Source organism: Corvus hawaiiensis, chromosome 2 (assembly GCF_020740725.1).
Source record: "Corvus hawaiiensis isolate bCorHaw1 chromosome 2, bCorHaw1.pri.cur, whole genome shotgun sequence".
In the NCBI taxonomy this organism is placed as follows: domain Eukaryota; kingdom Metazoa; phylum Chordata; class Aves; order Passeriformes; family Corvidae; genus Corvus; species Corvus hawaiiensis.
Genome location: NC_063214.1, coordinates 51887157 through 51903685, shown reverse-complemented (window position 1 = coordinate 51903685; position 16529 = coordinate 51887157). Strand labels below are relative to the sequence as shown.

At 39.0% G+C, this 16529-nt stretch overlaps 2 protein-coding genes across 7 annotated transcripts in view; one reads left to right on the top strand and one right to left on the bottom strand.

The window, feature by feature from the left end:
* Positions 1-4991, top strand: part of FLT1 (fms related receptor tyrosine kinase 1) — a 109206-nt gene extending 104215 nt beyond the window's left edge. For both annotated transcript variants that reach the window (XM_048294969.1, XM_048294970.1), the window contains exon 30: positions 3193-4991. In XM_048294969.1, the coding sequence (XP_048150926.1) occupies positions 3193-3394 (202 nt within the window). In that variant the 3' untranslated portion in view covers positions 3395-4991. The remainder of the gene's footprint in view (positions 1-3192) is intronic.
* PAN3 (poly(A) specific ribonuclease subunit PAN3) overlaps positions 1-16529 on the bottom strand; it is a 102935-nt gene that overhangs the window by 16653 nt on the left and 69753 nt on the right. For 3 of the 5 annotated variants that reach the window (XM_048294972.1, XM_048294975.1, XM_048294971.1), the window contains 4 exons: positions 16317-16446; positions 13301-13365; positions 12425-12563; positions 6509-9453 (listed from right to left, as the gene is read on the bottom strand). In XM_048294972.1, the coding sequence (XP_048150929.1) occupies positions 9313-9453; positions 12425-12563; positions 13301-13365; positions 16317-16446 (475 nt within the window). In that variant the 3' untranslated portion in view covers positions 6509-9312. Of the gene's footprint in view, positions 1-6508; positions 9454-12424; positions 12564-13300; positions 13366-16316; positions 16447-16529 lie in introns of those variants that run through there. The other 2 variants (XM_048294973.1, XM_048294974.1) reach the window with 2 other exon arrangements.

Genomic DNA, 16529 nt, shown 5'->3' with positions numbered 1-16529 from the left:
TAGCGCTGTGCCAAAAAGCACTCATGTATGTGAATGCAGGCAATGACCCTTCAGTCTGCACACATTCCTAAAAGTGGCAGCTTCTTAGCTAAGCATCCTTTACTTAAAATTAATCAGAGCAGTAAATAAATACCCCTAAAATTCGTCAAGGTGGAGCCTGGAGGGGTTTGAGACATGTAAACTGACCTAAGCAGATGTACAGTCCTGCTTCTTCCCTTGCATCTCAGGCACGCTGCTCTGCTGTCCTGTGCTCGCTCTTGTGCTGACGCTTCACCTTGGTTTTTCTTGCAGAGAGTTGGTTCAGGTTGCCAGATTGTCAGAACAGTTTCTGAGTGAGCAGTAGCAGCTCACTGTCAGGGCAGCTGGTGCCAGCACCAGGCTGAGGAAGGGTTTCAGCTCCCTTTGGCAGCAGCTTACCTGTGGTTAGATGCCTTCGCTCTAACAAAGCATTGGATGATTCAGACTGGGCAGAGCTGAAGCACTGCACAGGGTGGAAGGAGCCAACCCCAGTGCATCCAACCTGTCTCCAGAAGCACACCCAGGGTTTGTTTCAGAGGAAACTGATCAGTTGACTGCAGGAGAGAGCCAGCATCTCTCCTGAGTCTACAGCATGTGCAGTAGTGCTTACTCAGTGTGACCAGCCTGAGAGGCAGGCCCAGGGCAGAGCAGAGCAGAGAGCCAGCCTGACAGTGCAGGGGTACCCCACTGATCCCAGCGAGGCCCCTCCTCTTGGGCTTCCACTTCCGCTGGCTTGGGAAAGGCACTAATGCCAAAGCTCACCCCTGGTTTCACTATAGGAAAGAGCAACAGCCCAAATGCTGGTGAGCCCCTTAGGCCCAGGTGGTGGCCAGGAGAGCAAAACATGAATGGCTGCAACACGTCTCAGACTTGCTAATGCCACTGAGATGAAAAATGATATTTTGCACAGCAGGAAGAGAAGTAAGGTTTTCCTAATACAAGGCCTCAGGCAAAAAGACCCCAGTAGAAAGGTTTGGGGGCAATCTTCTGAGCTATGCTCCTTTGCAGGTGGAAAGGATGCCAACTGCAACCCTTTTCTAGCTTTTCACTATTGGTGAAAAAGCCCAACCCAAGTAAGCCAAAATCCTTGGGCTGAGGCAAACCCTTGTGTCAGTGTAAATCGCAAAGCCAGAAAAACAGCAAGAATCCCACCTCCTATGAGCTGGAACAAGCATCTCAAGAGCTGCAGCCAGCCTCTAATCTCGTTCTGGTCCTGAACATGGCAGGAAACCAGCAGCCATTTCCTCCAACAAACAATCCCAATTAAAGACCAATTAAATACAGTCTCCAATTTACATTCCTAGATTGGCAAGAACATAGTCCACAGCTAGAGAAGCCTCTACTTACTGTAAACTCAGTCTCAAATTGAAGCCTGACTACAGATGCCAAAATCTCTTGAGCTCTCTCAAAGATCTTTGTGGGAATGCATGCCCAGGTACAGCAGTGCACTCCAGGTAAAATTAACAGACGCAGCTCTACTGGTATGAAGGTTTATTAAAGCAGAAGCCAAGTCTAGCTCACAAGAAAAATCTCAGGATGCAAAAGCCTGATGATGATGAAAGGATCAAAGCATGATGGTTTTTATGCTCATAACTTCTCATGCACACTCCACTTTTGCCAGCTCCTGAAGACTCACAATTACAATATAAATCACAGAAGCATTTCTCTTAAAACCCATCACAAAAAGTCCACTGCATCTGTGACTAACCTTGTCATAGTTACGGAATTTATCCCAAGGCAATTACTTCTCCATCTGCCAACAGATGCAATATAAAAATATGGGATGCATCTGCAATCCTCATCACGAGGGCTCCTCCTCATGAACTCCATTCACCTACTAATAAATGTAATGGGGACACTACATCTTAGGGGGACCTTCCAGTTTCCCAGTAGGACAGAAGACAGAGACCATACTCCCTAAAAAACCACACAGGCTTGTGAGTTAAGAATTTGAGAAACTGTGACATCTAAAAGGAACTGTTGTAATCATGAACGGTCCTGTGCTACTATTTCTGTAGTTTTACTTAAAGACCTAACAGCGCAAAACAAAATGAAAAGCAAAACCCCAGGCTCTGAAAGCCTCAACAGATGCTCTGTCTTCTCTGGAATTCAAGACGAGAGCTGCCAATGTTCCTGACCTTATAAATGGAGATGGGTGGATTGTCCATGAACTTACAAAAATACAGGGGAGGAAATCTAATTTTAGACACTGTGGTCCAATGTGTTTACTTTAGGATTTCACATGTAATCAATGATGGAAGAATGCTCTGGCTTGTCCTTTGTCTACAGATAAATCTCTGGAATCCAAGTTCAACGGTGTGATTCTCTTTGCTTAATTCTCTTGGCCTTAATTTTCTTCATTATTGGAAGAGCCCTTTTAAGCACTGTGATCTCTGAATATGGGTGAGAAAGTGCTGTAAGGCAAACAGCGTCTTTAAAAGTGGCTTCACGGAGAAGACATTAAACCTCTCTTTGTGTAAAGGGCATCTTATAAAAGGATAACTGGTCCTTTTATGGGACAGTAAAACTAATTCAAACCAGCAGTTCATGGCAGCTGCCAAAAGAAGCCAAAAAAAGAGGAGATAGCCAGACCTCATGCCCTTCCTCACAAACATCAGCCATTTATATTAGAAATTCATCCCAGCATTAGGCTTTGGGAACACTGACACTAGCAGTTTTCTACTTTTGCCTCAAGGCTTGAGACCTTTCATCACTTCACTCCTGCTCAAAAACCCCTATTCCCTTAGGAAGAAACATTTAGATGTGGGGATCTAAATCCACCCCGGCATCAGCAGAGATGCCAGACACCGCCCACTACTTCCCCCTGCAATAAAGTTTCATTCCCCAGCACCTGCCACAAATGAGCAATTAGAGCTTAGGCTGAATAATCAAGTACTCCCCCCAAGCAGCAAGACTGATACAATGAACACTAACACCTTTAACAGTGATGTTCACTCACAGCACCTCTGTTCCAAAGGGGACTCACAGGGAACACAGAAGGGCTCCTTCATTCCTCTGGCCTGCACTCCCATTGAGCGAGTCCATCTGCATCAATGCCCCTCCCACCATGTGAGAATAAACAAAGCTGCTTCTTGTGACCTGGCTTTGCTCAAGTCACTAAAACAAAAACCTTTACATGTTAAGAAAGCTCACAATATCACTGCTCTATTACAGCATTAAAGGTGCCAGCAGGAGCAAGGAGTCAGTGCTTTCTGGAATAACCAAGCCAAGAAGCTTCTGCAGTTTCAGCTGTGACCAGCTCAGTGACTCCAAGCGAAGATACACCTATGGTTATGCGATGCTGGAGAAAATGAAAGCCAGCCATTCTCCTCCTGACTACAACTCTGTTGTCCATTACTCTCAGCCACCAGTTTAAGTACTTCTAGGCCAAGATCTAAACACGCAGGTTCTTATGGAACACTGTCAGTTAAAAACTTAGACCCAAATTATTTTAGTTACCATAAAATTTAAGAAGTTATCATTGGCTTAATCACAGTGATCTGCTTTTCTACAGATTGCGGCACACATATTCAAAATACAGCAAAATATTATTGCTTAAACCTCAGCTTTCCCAAATGCTCAACACCAATAGCTTTTGCTAAAAATGCCGAGTGCTTCTGCATCCAGGAAAATCTGGATGGTCATTATTACAGCCTCTGCTCAGACTTGGGTGCAGCACTGCTGTCCTGATTGGGAGAGGCAGCTGGGAGCCCTACAGAGCCGGGAATCTGCACCAGGCACTGAGGTATTTGCATCCTATTGCTGGAAAATAAAGGATTCTTCAAGAAGACAGAAACTAGAAACAGACCACAAACTAAGTTTTTAATGAGAACTACTTTGAGAAACTTGTGGGAAGGCTGATGCTTGGGGAAGCTGAATAATAATCTACTTGGGGATGGGGCATTGTATGGATCTTACTGCTCCAGATGGCAGACGCAGTAGGGAGCCTCGCAATGCAAGGATTTAAAATGTGTTGCTAAACACAATTGGCAAGGATAGAGGAGGACTAAGACCAGATCCAGGGCTGTAACAACACATATCAATTCAGTTTGGACAGTCCTGCTGAAATCAAGTAAATATTGAAGTTTTGCACTTTGTCAGTAAGCCAACATGCACACACTGGAACCAAACCACAAGCTAGATAGGTTAAAGCCAAGCTCTGTCCATAAAACCTCACAGACCTTCTAACACTGCACTGATTATATTTTATTTATGAGAATCTGTCTAAAAGACAGGATGGCTACTAGACTGCATACACTTTAATTGATCACTAGAGAGTTTGAAGAGATTAGTTAGAAATTACAAGACAACCTGTAAAGTTAGGGTAGCTTTTCTATGAAGACAGCTAAATTTCCATGTTAAGTTACCAGTATGTACAGGAATAAAAATGTATCATTCATTTCCAACAGACTTTTGCATAGCATCTCAGAAAGGTCAGGAGTGTTCTTTGCTTGAGAAGCATTAGGATGCACCCATTCCCTTTCACCTTTGAATGCAGTATTAGGATGAGAGCTGGACATTTAACGCAGTAGCACTGATATCTGCCAAATCAATTACTGCCCAATCCCAGCTTCTCGTGGTCCACTAAAATATATATTAACTCAAATGCTACATGTTATATGATCTCTTGCTCTCTTAGAATTCAGCTAAAGAGCTGTGAATGTAACCCACTAACAGACTTTAAGGCAAATGACCTTTTGCATATTTACAAATAAAAACTATCTTAGATATTCAAGTAAAATAAATATGTACCACTACTTCTGAGCTAAGTATCTCTGTGCAAGAGATCATCAGTTTTAAGTATCTATTGCACTGTCTCTTGTTGGTAAAGTGTATTTGACCTTGATCAAAACAAAAGTTTCAGAACTGTTTTGTAACTAGAATTGAGCAAAAATAGTTACAGGATGATGCATCCAAAAGGACGTGTTTGCACACTGTAAATATATAAATATGCTTTTTGTGCATAAATATTTAAGAAAACTGGACTACAAAGATTACTTTTATATGAACCCCCAAGTGTCTTCAGATGTGAATAACTCCTGTTTTGTCTTGCATTTTCTGTCTTTATATAATGTATTTGACTGCTAAATTCATATAATAAAGTTTGCTTTTGAAAAAAAATCAGAGTTCTACCAGTGTCAAAGACTGCTGTGGCACACAAGTCAGCACTGGGCAGTGCAAACATCCGGCACACATCCATCCCACAGGCTGGTTTTGCGAGCAAAGGAGAACATGGAATAATCACACAGAAGGCACACTTCTCGCACAGCAAAGCGGATAAGGTGACAGACACCTGTCACTATTCCTTGTATGGGTGACATCCCCTAGGTTCAGCATATTTAAGAAGTGCTTAACTGCTGTCTAGAGGCAAAAATTCAGCTCAGCCTCTGGGAGAGGCAAGGTTTCATGGTGGGGGAAGACAAAACAGCACATGGATAAACATCCACCCAATCCTCCACACTTCCTGGTTCCTTCTGCAGTTAGAAGATGCACTACAGACAGAAGGACAGCAAACAGAGCAAGGCATCCCCAACAAAGCCTGTTCTGAAGCTACTGTGACACCAGGTAGCACCTTAGGCCTCGGTAGAGAATCTCCTTCGGACAATCCCCACATCTCCACGCCATCCACCTGAAGCTGGAGATGCTGCCTCCACAGAGATGTTCAGTCAAGTGCTCTGTGCTAAACAACATTTGATCATCTGAGGGGCTCTCCAAGCACTGGAAGGAACTGGAGATGAAACTTTCTCTGGGAAAGCAGAACATAATGGGATGGCAATCTGCTGCAGGAGCTGTGTAGCTGTTACTCCACATCACTAAGGAGGAAACTGGAGACTGGATATGTGCATCAATCAAACTTATTGCAGCTTACATAATAACATTTCTAAAACACTGCAATTTAAGGGATAATGACTCCATGTTAAATAGGTGCAGGGACTATTGACAATTTCACATATATTACACAAAAATTCATCTTCCATAAGCATGGTTGGGATTGGATGGATAGGAAATTTTATCCCATCAGCAAATCATCTAACCTTTGCTGGTTAAAAATACAGAAAAAGAACTCCTTGAAATGAAGAATTCATGCCTCCATGTGCAAATTCTCAGAGAAATTAACATACTTTGTTATTGAGCAAAAAAAGCTCAATAAACATGGAAGTAAGGGTACTTGAGCGGAGTTTTCAAAAGTAGAGCTTATTGAGTAAAGCAGGCCTGATCAAACTGAAGCAGATGGGATTGGACTTGGGAGTTAAGGAAATGTGCATTAATACAATTCTAGTGAACAGTATCTCTAAGTTTTAGGATATCTAATACACTCTAAGTGGCAAGCACTAAACACAGTTGGTGACTCTTGTTTGCTTAAACTCTGCACTGCAGACAGAATGAATACAAAAGAAGTACGAGACAGAATGAAATAAAATTCCGGCACCAAAGTTGAAAACCCCTGGATTCAAACTTCAGAACTTCACATTGTCAAAATAAGGCCATGTTACTTCTGGTATTCTTTATTAAAAATACTGCTGTACACATGAACAATGAAAACAGGATTAAAGATGAGTAACACATACTGGGATCATGACATTAGAACTTAACATACTGGTGCTTTTTAGGGGAAGCAGTTGACACCTGAATTACTGAAACAAGGGCAAATCAAAAATACATAGGTACCCTCAACAAAATATTTACAATATAGTAAATACAGCAACAGAATTTAAAACAGGTACAAAAATTAAAATGACCAACATCAGATGATTTCAAAGGTTGTCCCTTCTGTGCTTTTAGCTGTAAAAAATAGGAAGGTCAGAAATAAATTTCCCATCTGGGAGGGCACATCCTGGTGACTCTTCTTTTAAATACAGATATACAGTTCTTCCTATGAATGGATCAAACTACAACTTTAGGACAACCTTCTAAATGGAATTTAAATGGGGTAGAAGGGCTCTCCCCAAAAAAACACCCAAGCTGAACTTCAGACTGTTCAAATCATTCCCAAATACAGACCAAATAAAATAAATAGAAAACAAAGATCAACTTCTTTTTAGTTTTATGTATTACCTGACACCAAATATTTTCTGGCTGACATTATGTATGAAAACTTATTAGCTGTCTACCTTTTTATTTTTAAACCAAGTCCTGAGGTTACTAGGGGCTGAAGCAAACTGACATTATGCAAATACACACAGGTTTGCAATTTAGACATGTCTTGCAGAGGGTGTGCTGGTCTAAAAAGGATGAGAATTCAAGCCCTATTTTACCCCTGCCTTACACTTCCACAAAATATTGGTCCACAAATTAAATTTTCAAAGGTTCCCAAACCCCACAACTGAACAGATGATCCCCTTTCATTTTCAAAGAAAACAATACTGGAAAAAACCTCAGCCCGCTTATAAATTAAGCATTCCATATTTCTTCTAGAATACAAGTACTTCTTTTTTTGTACAAAAGAATTACAATATGATTTGTCAAAAAACATAGAAAAGACAGCTGCTCTTTTCCTCAAATACATGAGCTAATGATAAAAGACTGTTCTGCATGTTCACTTTTCAAAGTTCCTGTTCCTTTTATATTAAAAAGAACATTCTGGCAACTGTTATCGTTTGAATATTAAACATTATGTTCCTTTTAAAATTGCAACAATAATTGATTTTTAAACTCAACAACTGATGCTACCTAACGTGGATTCAACCACATTTTCTAAAACGTGTAAAGCATGTCCCTAGTCTTCAAAGCTTTCGATGTGAAGAGAGTTGCTTTTTTCTTGATGCAAGTCTCAAGGCGGAGAATCATTTTAAAGCTTATAAAAGTGGACAGAGAAATATTAAAAACTTCTCTGAAAACTACAAATATTGAGAATTATTAAAATTGATGTCAGTAACATCAGTTGCAAGTGCTTAAGAGTCTGTCCTGACCTTTTGAGTTTCCACATTTTCTTCATGGTGAGCACCCAGTGCTATTAAAACATTCAGTGCTGGGAAAGGATAGATACAGTCTTCACTACTGCTTTACGAAAGGAAATTCCTACATATTTGGCAGTCTTCAGTATCAAAGTGTAGGTGTTTAACTAGAAATCCCATGAATACCCAAGTTTGGAGACAACTGCATGTCCAAAAATTAGAAAGGTAATTGAGGAGCAAAATTCCAGACTTTTGAGACTGAATTACTTCAGGAATATTCATGTGTTGAGTATTAGCAAAAGTAATATTACTTTGGGCTAAGCAGTGACTGCAAAGGCACAGCAGATCATTATCCCTCCAGATTCAGGCCGTAAAACTTGAAAAGCTCTTGATGCCAGACAACTGCTGTGTTTAGTTAGTCTTCTTTTAACAGTGTCTTTGTATCTGTATCCAGTGTAGCGTACCATAATAAAGCTGTGGTTCAAAGAACAGAACTTTATACAAAAATTATACTGTAAATAACCTAAAGTAATACACTCCTGAAACTCCAGGCATTTAAACAATTTCTTTAAAAAAAAATCTATTAAAAAAATTGCATAAATGTAAATGCTTCTGACTACCAGGAAAACGTACAAACAGTTTTTAAAAGGCGCTGGTTGTGTTTAGAGCAAGTTTGATATGCTCCTTAAATTATAGATGTTTCCCATTATGCTGTTTTCGTCACTTCGCTTAGACAAAGTTTAAATCAAATGACAGGGGACTTTCTTTCCTTTTTTGTCAATTCACCAATACTTCACTTGACTGGTTTGAAAATGTTTCTTCTTCTCACATTTCTTTGAGCTAACAGTGGGTGGCATACAGAGCTTGCATACAACACACTCTTACAGAGGTTACGAACTAAACGGTCATTAATAGAACAAAATTTCTATTAAATTATTTACCTGGTCCTTTATGCTATTCTGGGTGCAAATAATATCAAAAATGAATAAATTTTGCTATATCCTCAGTGACAAAAATGTATCCCAGAAATGTCCTTGCAAAGAGTTTCCCTTAAGTATACAATGTGGCAAAACTTCAGAGATCAGAAAAGTCTTAAAAAAATTAAAATTAGTGCATATACAAGTGGAAAAAATAAAAGTAGGAACATCATGCACCTGATGTGTTCCTTAATCTAAAATAAATTCTTCACAGATAAAGCCTCCAATGGCAGCCTTAGCTCTAGGATAAGTGAAACATTCTTCCCTTCAAGTAACAGTGTACCTGACTGAAGTGCAAGCAGCTTTGCTCATCTCCTGTTTGTTTCCCAAATGTGAAATGAGATGACAACAACAATTCAGCTGTAGTGCAATTTGCTATTGGTTAAGTTCCTCAGCAATGTCCTGCATGCTTTCAGCAAATACTACAACTGACCATTTGCGGCTGCAATCAGTTCTTGAAAAGTATTTTCAAAGCAGCGTTTTAAATCGCTGTAAGTTACCACAAGTACACTCTTCTCATCTCTGGAAATGAGGCTTATTTTTTCTGGCACACCAGCATCTAACTGTAACAAGAATGCAAAAGATAAAATAAAAGAAGTGTGAAAGAAATGGCAAAACATTTCCCCAACAACAAAAGCAATCAATTTCTTGGCAAGTACATTGTTATGGTGCAGTTCAAATCTGCAAACAGGACACAAAGGAAGGATCTGAATTGCACCACAACAACATCCTTGCCAAAAAATTGAGACATTTTGGTCTTAACCTGAGGGACATTCCAGACCTTAGGACTAGACAACAATTGTTTTCTTCCCTTTCCCCAAAGCTAATAATCCTGCAATGCTATATTTCCCTGTGTAGAAAGCCAGGCCGAATTTTCATGTACCTCCTGAAGAACAAAACTAAATTTGAAATTACATTTGCACGTAAGATCCACAAGCCTAAATGTTGGGTAGGTAATTTACTTCTTGACCACTCTAAAATGAGATAACCGATGGATCAGCCCCAGGTAGTCTGGTAGAAACCCAATCCTCACTTTTTTGGTAGTACTGCGAACAAACTAGTTCCTATAGCTCCTAAGCTGTATGGTACATTTCATCCCTTAGAAAGAAAAAATTACTTTGGTGTAATCCATAACCAAATGGATGATTTGAGGTTGAAGATCAACATTTGTTCCACATTTCTTTTCATGCTTTGTTCCGACTTCTCAAATTTAATATGTACCTTATTTATTATATACCATTAGATCCTAATTTCTAACAGAGGAATATCCTGCTTTACATGCTGAAGCCCATTACATTAGTGCTTCCTATGTTCTTCTCACTTTGCAAGAAATGTTCATCAACAGAGAACTGCTAGACTCTCTTATAATGCAGAACTTCTGTAGTTTTGTTTTAGTCAATACGTTGATATTTCCACCACAGTCTTCCTTATTCCAATACAAAGGCAGGGCAGAGACAAGTGAGATATGACACTACCAATCCATTCTTTGGAAATACAACCCCAGCAGGTTCAAATACATGTATTATAAAATGTTGTACTGAATAGAAAACCAATTACATTTGTCACAGAGATGTGACATTAGCTGCTGTGACAGCGAGTTAGAAATTTCTTGCATTTGTCATCTAAAGTAATGTTTTGGGCGTAACATTAAAAGCTGGAACCTCCACATTTTAAAGCTCCTGCTTTGCAAACAGTTTCAGAAGGACAAAAAGCAAGCCAATTAGCTTCTAATTTTTGTAGAGTAGGAAAAAACCACCAGTGTCTTCCAACATCCATTGCAAAATATTAACACTATTAAGGTGTTTGTGAAATACTGACCACTGTTCATTCCCATTAGCATCATACAACAAATCAATTACCTTAATAATGTAGGACATGGAAAACCTGTATTAAGAAAGCCACACTGCTAACTAGAAACATCAATATTTATGGCTATCTTCCTCTCCCCCTGTGGAGGCATAAATCAGTATTCTCAGCTGCAAAGATGCTCAAAACACCCCATCGAAAAGAAAGGTTTGTTGTTTGTTGTTTTATTTTTAACAACAGAGTAGCTTTAATTCAAAAAGAATGCTTTTGGCAAGTAGCAGTAAAGTCCATACAACTTTTCTAGTACTTCTGTAGTTTCTGAATCCCTTTTTAGAGTGTATTTCCAAAGGAGAGTTCTGTAAGCCTTACATTTTTTGTGTGCTGAGCCCACAACCACAAAAGAGAAGAGCCTCTGTTTAAAAAGGGAAGCCATGAACATTTATAGAACAAGGCATTCTTTGACATTGTCTCTTACCTGACCTATGAATTCAGGATTGTCCCCTCTTGCTACAGTACTGTATGAGTCACTGCTTTCAAATCATGATGGCATTTCAATGCCTACTTGAATGTCAACATGCTTTCTTTTTGATTTAGCCTCAATCCCTTTAATGTCCTTTTTAAAGTGATTACAGACACCAACCAGAAAGATAAAAAGGAGGTTAAAAAATGCACAGCAGTGGTCTAATAGGAGGTTAGAAACCCTGACAATTTTAAAAAAAGATTTAACTGTACAGTTATTACACGTCAAAGGATCTGAACATATTCCATTTTCTTTGGAAGGGAAAGTTGGATATCCTAATCCTAGAAAAGAAAATATTGGGCACTAAAACTGTATTGTCAGTGTCTGCATCACCATTTTCTACAGAGCAAGTGAAATTACCAAGCAGCTACAAAAACAACAACAAAAAAAAGTAGCAGCATCTTATAGTCTCCCATGAATTAGTGAAGCTTGGCAAAACAATGTAAAGTAAGTTGAAAGCTGATCTACCAATAAAAAAATAATCAGCTCAAGTACTTCTTAATTTATGGAACAAGACGTTCTTCATCTACTGAAGATGTTGTGGTCTCTCACACATCTGCTATTAATCATGAGAGTGCTCAGATAAAATTTTGCTAGTGGTGCAGCTCTTAGAAAACTGCAAATAGCTTTGTTAAGTCAACCTTGGAAAACAAAGGGCTGGGGAGGCTAGGGAAGTTATTACAGAAGTGGACTTAACATTTTAAGTCTCAGAAATTTTCCAGCACTGTCCTAGACGGTAAGGATTTTGCACAAATTTCTGTTGCAGTTTCCCTCCTGTCTCCTACTCTAGTCAGCACAGTTTAGGAATGGATCTTGCCTTATGACCATCCTTTGTGATAACTATCAGCAGAAACCTTCCCCAGTTAAAGGAGTATTATGGATCCTTTATGCTGTGTTGAAAGACCAGAGTAGCATAAAGGGACCAGCATTGCTTATCCACAGTAATCAATGCATTCTAGGATGAAAAGTTAATACTGTAGCTCATGCTATATTAACAAATTTTTAATATTCATGTACTAATTTTATTTAAAATAGCCATAGATGTTGGAATATTAGCTTAGTGAATACATGGTTTTAATCCGAAATGGGAAAAATAACTGCCAGCTAAACCAACGGCATTAACCTTGCAATGTCAGCTTGCTTTGCAGTGGAATACTCTGTTAAAGAACACTAACAAATGTTTAAAAGCTAACCAAAGTACAGTGTACCTTGTTAAGACATGAGATAATGTGACTGAGGTCAATCCAAGGAGTACCCGCTTCTGTCACCTGATGGAAAAGGTGATCTCGAAAGAGCTTTAGTAAATACCTGTCTCCAGTTTCTGACCATGTTGGGTCCTTCTGAAACCTGGTGTGAAACAAAGGCTCATATTAAAGCTCAGTCAGTTAAGAAAAACCAAACCCCACAGATATAAATGACACTTCAACGTCAGCTGAGTAGTCTTACTGCACCACTGATCTACCTGTTATCAATTGCAATTAAATTAGTCTTCCCCTGCCACAAACAGAAGACAACTGTAACAGAAGATACTCAAAAACTTTCTCAGCTGCTTGAACACCTAAAGCTAATGCCTTCCAAGAGCCACAGAAAAGCAACAGAAGAAAGCAAAAATTATCTGCAACAAGTTTAACACATAAATGTTAGAAGCCTGCATTATAAACATAACTCTAAGTTTATGCAAAAGGATGGAAAACAGACCATGAACACTTCGTTTTGATGTAGTTAGTCAATAAAAAAAAACAAGGTGAAAACTCACTAGCTTAAAACCAGTATCTACATCCTTTGCTTCAGTTAAAGGAAGCTATGGATTTCCTCCAAAACTACTGCCGCTCACAAGAGACTGCTGAGTGAAACCATACTAAATACAATGAAGCAACTTTGGCATAACTATTTGTAGTCTTCTCTTGTCTATTTAAAGTTTTGGTCAAAGTCGCTTATCTAATTTTTCTCAGGGCTTCTGAAATACTCATTTCACCAGGGGCAAATATGGGGAAAAAGGTTTAGCTTAAACTTATGAAGGAAGAAACAGTGCATTGCAAACCGGGTTTTACATACTCTAAACGATAAAAACAAGTATTTCTTACTCTGGCCTCTCATTGATTGTTCCCAATTTTGCTAGAAGCCTGAACAACCTTCCATTTTGCACCTCCTAGAAAACAAGAAAAAGGTTATTAAGAGTTTCTGAAACAAAATTATGACATTTACTTGCAAAAGATACATGGTAATAATGCCAATGAAGCACTATCAATTATAAAGACTTATTTATTCAAAGAAGAGGGTATAATTTTTTCAGACAGAGATCAAATGCATTGTTTTATGTATCAGTAGTCCAATGCTCATTTTAACTCTTCAAATTGTAATATGAAGATTCAACAACTAATGATACCTTTCTGCCCCAGCAGGAACTGGATCGAGCAATCTATTTCTTTGTGGAAATACAAGTCTAGTCTCTTGCCATCCTATACTCACAGATATGCTAAAATATAGTAAGTTAAACAAGAAGAACATGGGTTTTTCATAGTTTAACATAGTTACCAAGATATGCAGAAGCATGCAGTACACCACCTTATTTCAGGTAAAGATGAGAAGAAACAGTCTACCAGATTTTTCAGAAATGCTTTGTAGGCCATTATTAGTAAATATTTAGCAATAATATCATTGGATCAATACTCAAATGATAATTGATTGAAGAAATAATTTTGAAACAAGTCAAAACAGCTAGAATCTAAGTCTTAAAAGAGTATAAATGCTGAGTCCATAAGTGACAGAAATAAAGCAGGGACAACGAGGTCACACAGAGGCAGAACATTAGAATTATAGATGTTTAGAATATATGCAACTGGAAGTTGATTTAGTATGTTTTTCCACATCACTTAGGATGCAGTAAAAACAGTAACATCCTAGCTTACATTAAACAAAAAATTAATTCACAGTGTAAATCAAAGTTGTCAGGAAAAGATTCTCTCCTGGTATTATTCACATTCTCCAACGGCTCAGCTCTACAACATTATTCACGCTAAGATGCATCTCATTCCATGCATGATCATATTGATTTCAAATTAATTCAGTCTTGAGTAGATTACTGTGCACAGCTGGATAAATAAAGTAGGTCAAGGTGATAACAGCTTGACCTTGGACAACCTATGGGTTGCAGATTTCTATTTATAGTCTAAAAACACACTGGAGAACAGCTTGTATCACAGCAGTTGCTACACTTAAATAAACTGACATGGAAAACCAACCTTGTCCAGCTAGCCAAGGTCTACTATTTGGTCTAACCTCCAAATTATTTTTTGGTATGTGGTCAAATACACAAAAGCCAAAATCACATTTGTGTGAAGGTCACTGCCTTGCAGATTCCCAGTCAATGGTGACACAGCTGAGCAACAACACAGGCACTAAGTCTCCAGGTGGCCTCTCTGCAGGCTTAGTAGCCTGTAAAGAGGCAGATATTCTCCACAGGGCTTGGATAAACTGAGGCTTTGGCTGCTACTACATCAATATGATGAATATACAAGTGAGGAAGGAAAGGAATAGCATAATAGGGTCATTGCTCTATGAAAAGTGAGCGTTATGAAGATATTAACTGCATACAAACCATTCCCAGCATCAGAAGTCCCTAAGCTACAGATGAGTGCATGCTTGGACAACATGAGGAAAAAAAAAAAAAAAAAAAAAATCACACATGCTAGTCTTTTTCCAATACTCCCTCCACAGGATCTGCTTTGGGACAATAACGAAGAGATGGTACTAAGCTAGACTTAAGGGATACTGTAGCTCTGATGTTAATGGAGGGGATGTGGTAGTACAAATGAGTTACTGCATGAAAGCTAATTAAGAAGTGGTATTTATCACTGCCACATAAGCAGTTATTGCCAAACTGGGGCTAAGCAACAACTTGGATTTGTAGTAGCTCTGCCCACCTGCTAATGATAAGCAACTGCTACAAACAACCTGACTAAAAATACAGAAATCTTAATGCTGATCACTGGGCAATCTCCATCTTCGCTATGGGAGAGAGTCCATCTGCCCAGCTTTGTGCAGGCACATAGGCCACCTTAACAAGAAATGATCTTAAACACCACTGGAGAAGGATTAGTAGTTGATTCTGATAAAGTGGGCACCCAACATCTAGAGGTACATAGATACTGCCTGGCTCTTCTACAGCTCCTTGCTTCTGATAGATTTCAGCGTCTTTCATTACAGAGGGGAAAACTGCTCTCCAACAAGACAACAGCGTAGAAATCAAGAGAACTGAGTCCATCAGAATACCAACCACTGGCCTACTGTCTCTTAAAAAGTTCTCAATGAGGCGTTATAATGGAGTGGAATCACAGGAGTTGATTAAATCCTTGTGTAATACCCTATCCCACACATTTTCAGGACCATGTAAGCATTCTGTAATGTATCTCAGAGATTATTTCTAACCTCCCACTAGAAATCCTGCTGTCAGTGGCTTCTGACTAACAGACACTCATTCCTGTTGAACAAATACACTCCAACCTGATACAAAGTACATATTTCCTTTACAGCTACCACTTGATACCTTAACTGAACACCACAAACTAACCAGGCCCCCACAGCAAGAGTGCATACTTCAGGAAAGCTGAACACGATGTCTCCATGAATTAGAATTCATTTGGAAAAGAAAACATGAGAGAAGCAAAGGGACACCAAAATGCAAACCTAAAAATTTAAGGGGCAACATTTGTGGCTGTATAACCTTTAGCATACATTACATTGATATACATGATGTATTATCATGATCTACGTTACATACATGGCCTTATTTACTCAGAATGCTATTTTTAACCATGCTATAAAGAACATCATTTCCCCAAGTCTGCTGGGTAGAAATGAAGATGTTACTTCAGTTAAAGCACAGCTGAGGACATCTTAAAACTAGGCATTCTCAAAGCTTTGGGGCTTTCAAAAGCCCAAGCTTAGAGTTGTCAAGCCTTCAGGCAGATTACTCAGGTTAATAAACAAACAGAAGGAAAAAAAACCCAACAGAAACCAGTAGAAAACATTGCCTTTTAAAGTACAGCTCTAGGAATACTGACTACTGGTCTTTCTGCAGGAATTACTAAGATAATTTACCTTTGCTAGGTCTTCTTCTATAACATCATTTCGCATCTGAGCAGCATCCAACTGAGTATAGAATCGTGCACCAATCATAGGCATGATATCATTTACACTGCGAAGCCTGTTTTGGTCGGTCAGCAAATACCTGCCAAAATAACCCAACCCCCAAAAGATTATATCCTGCAAATGCCAGAGATTATATTCCATTATGATTTTATAACTATTTGA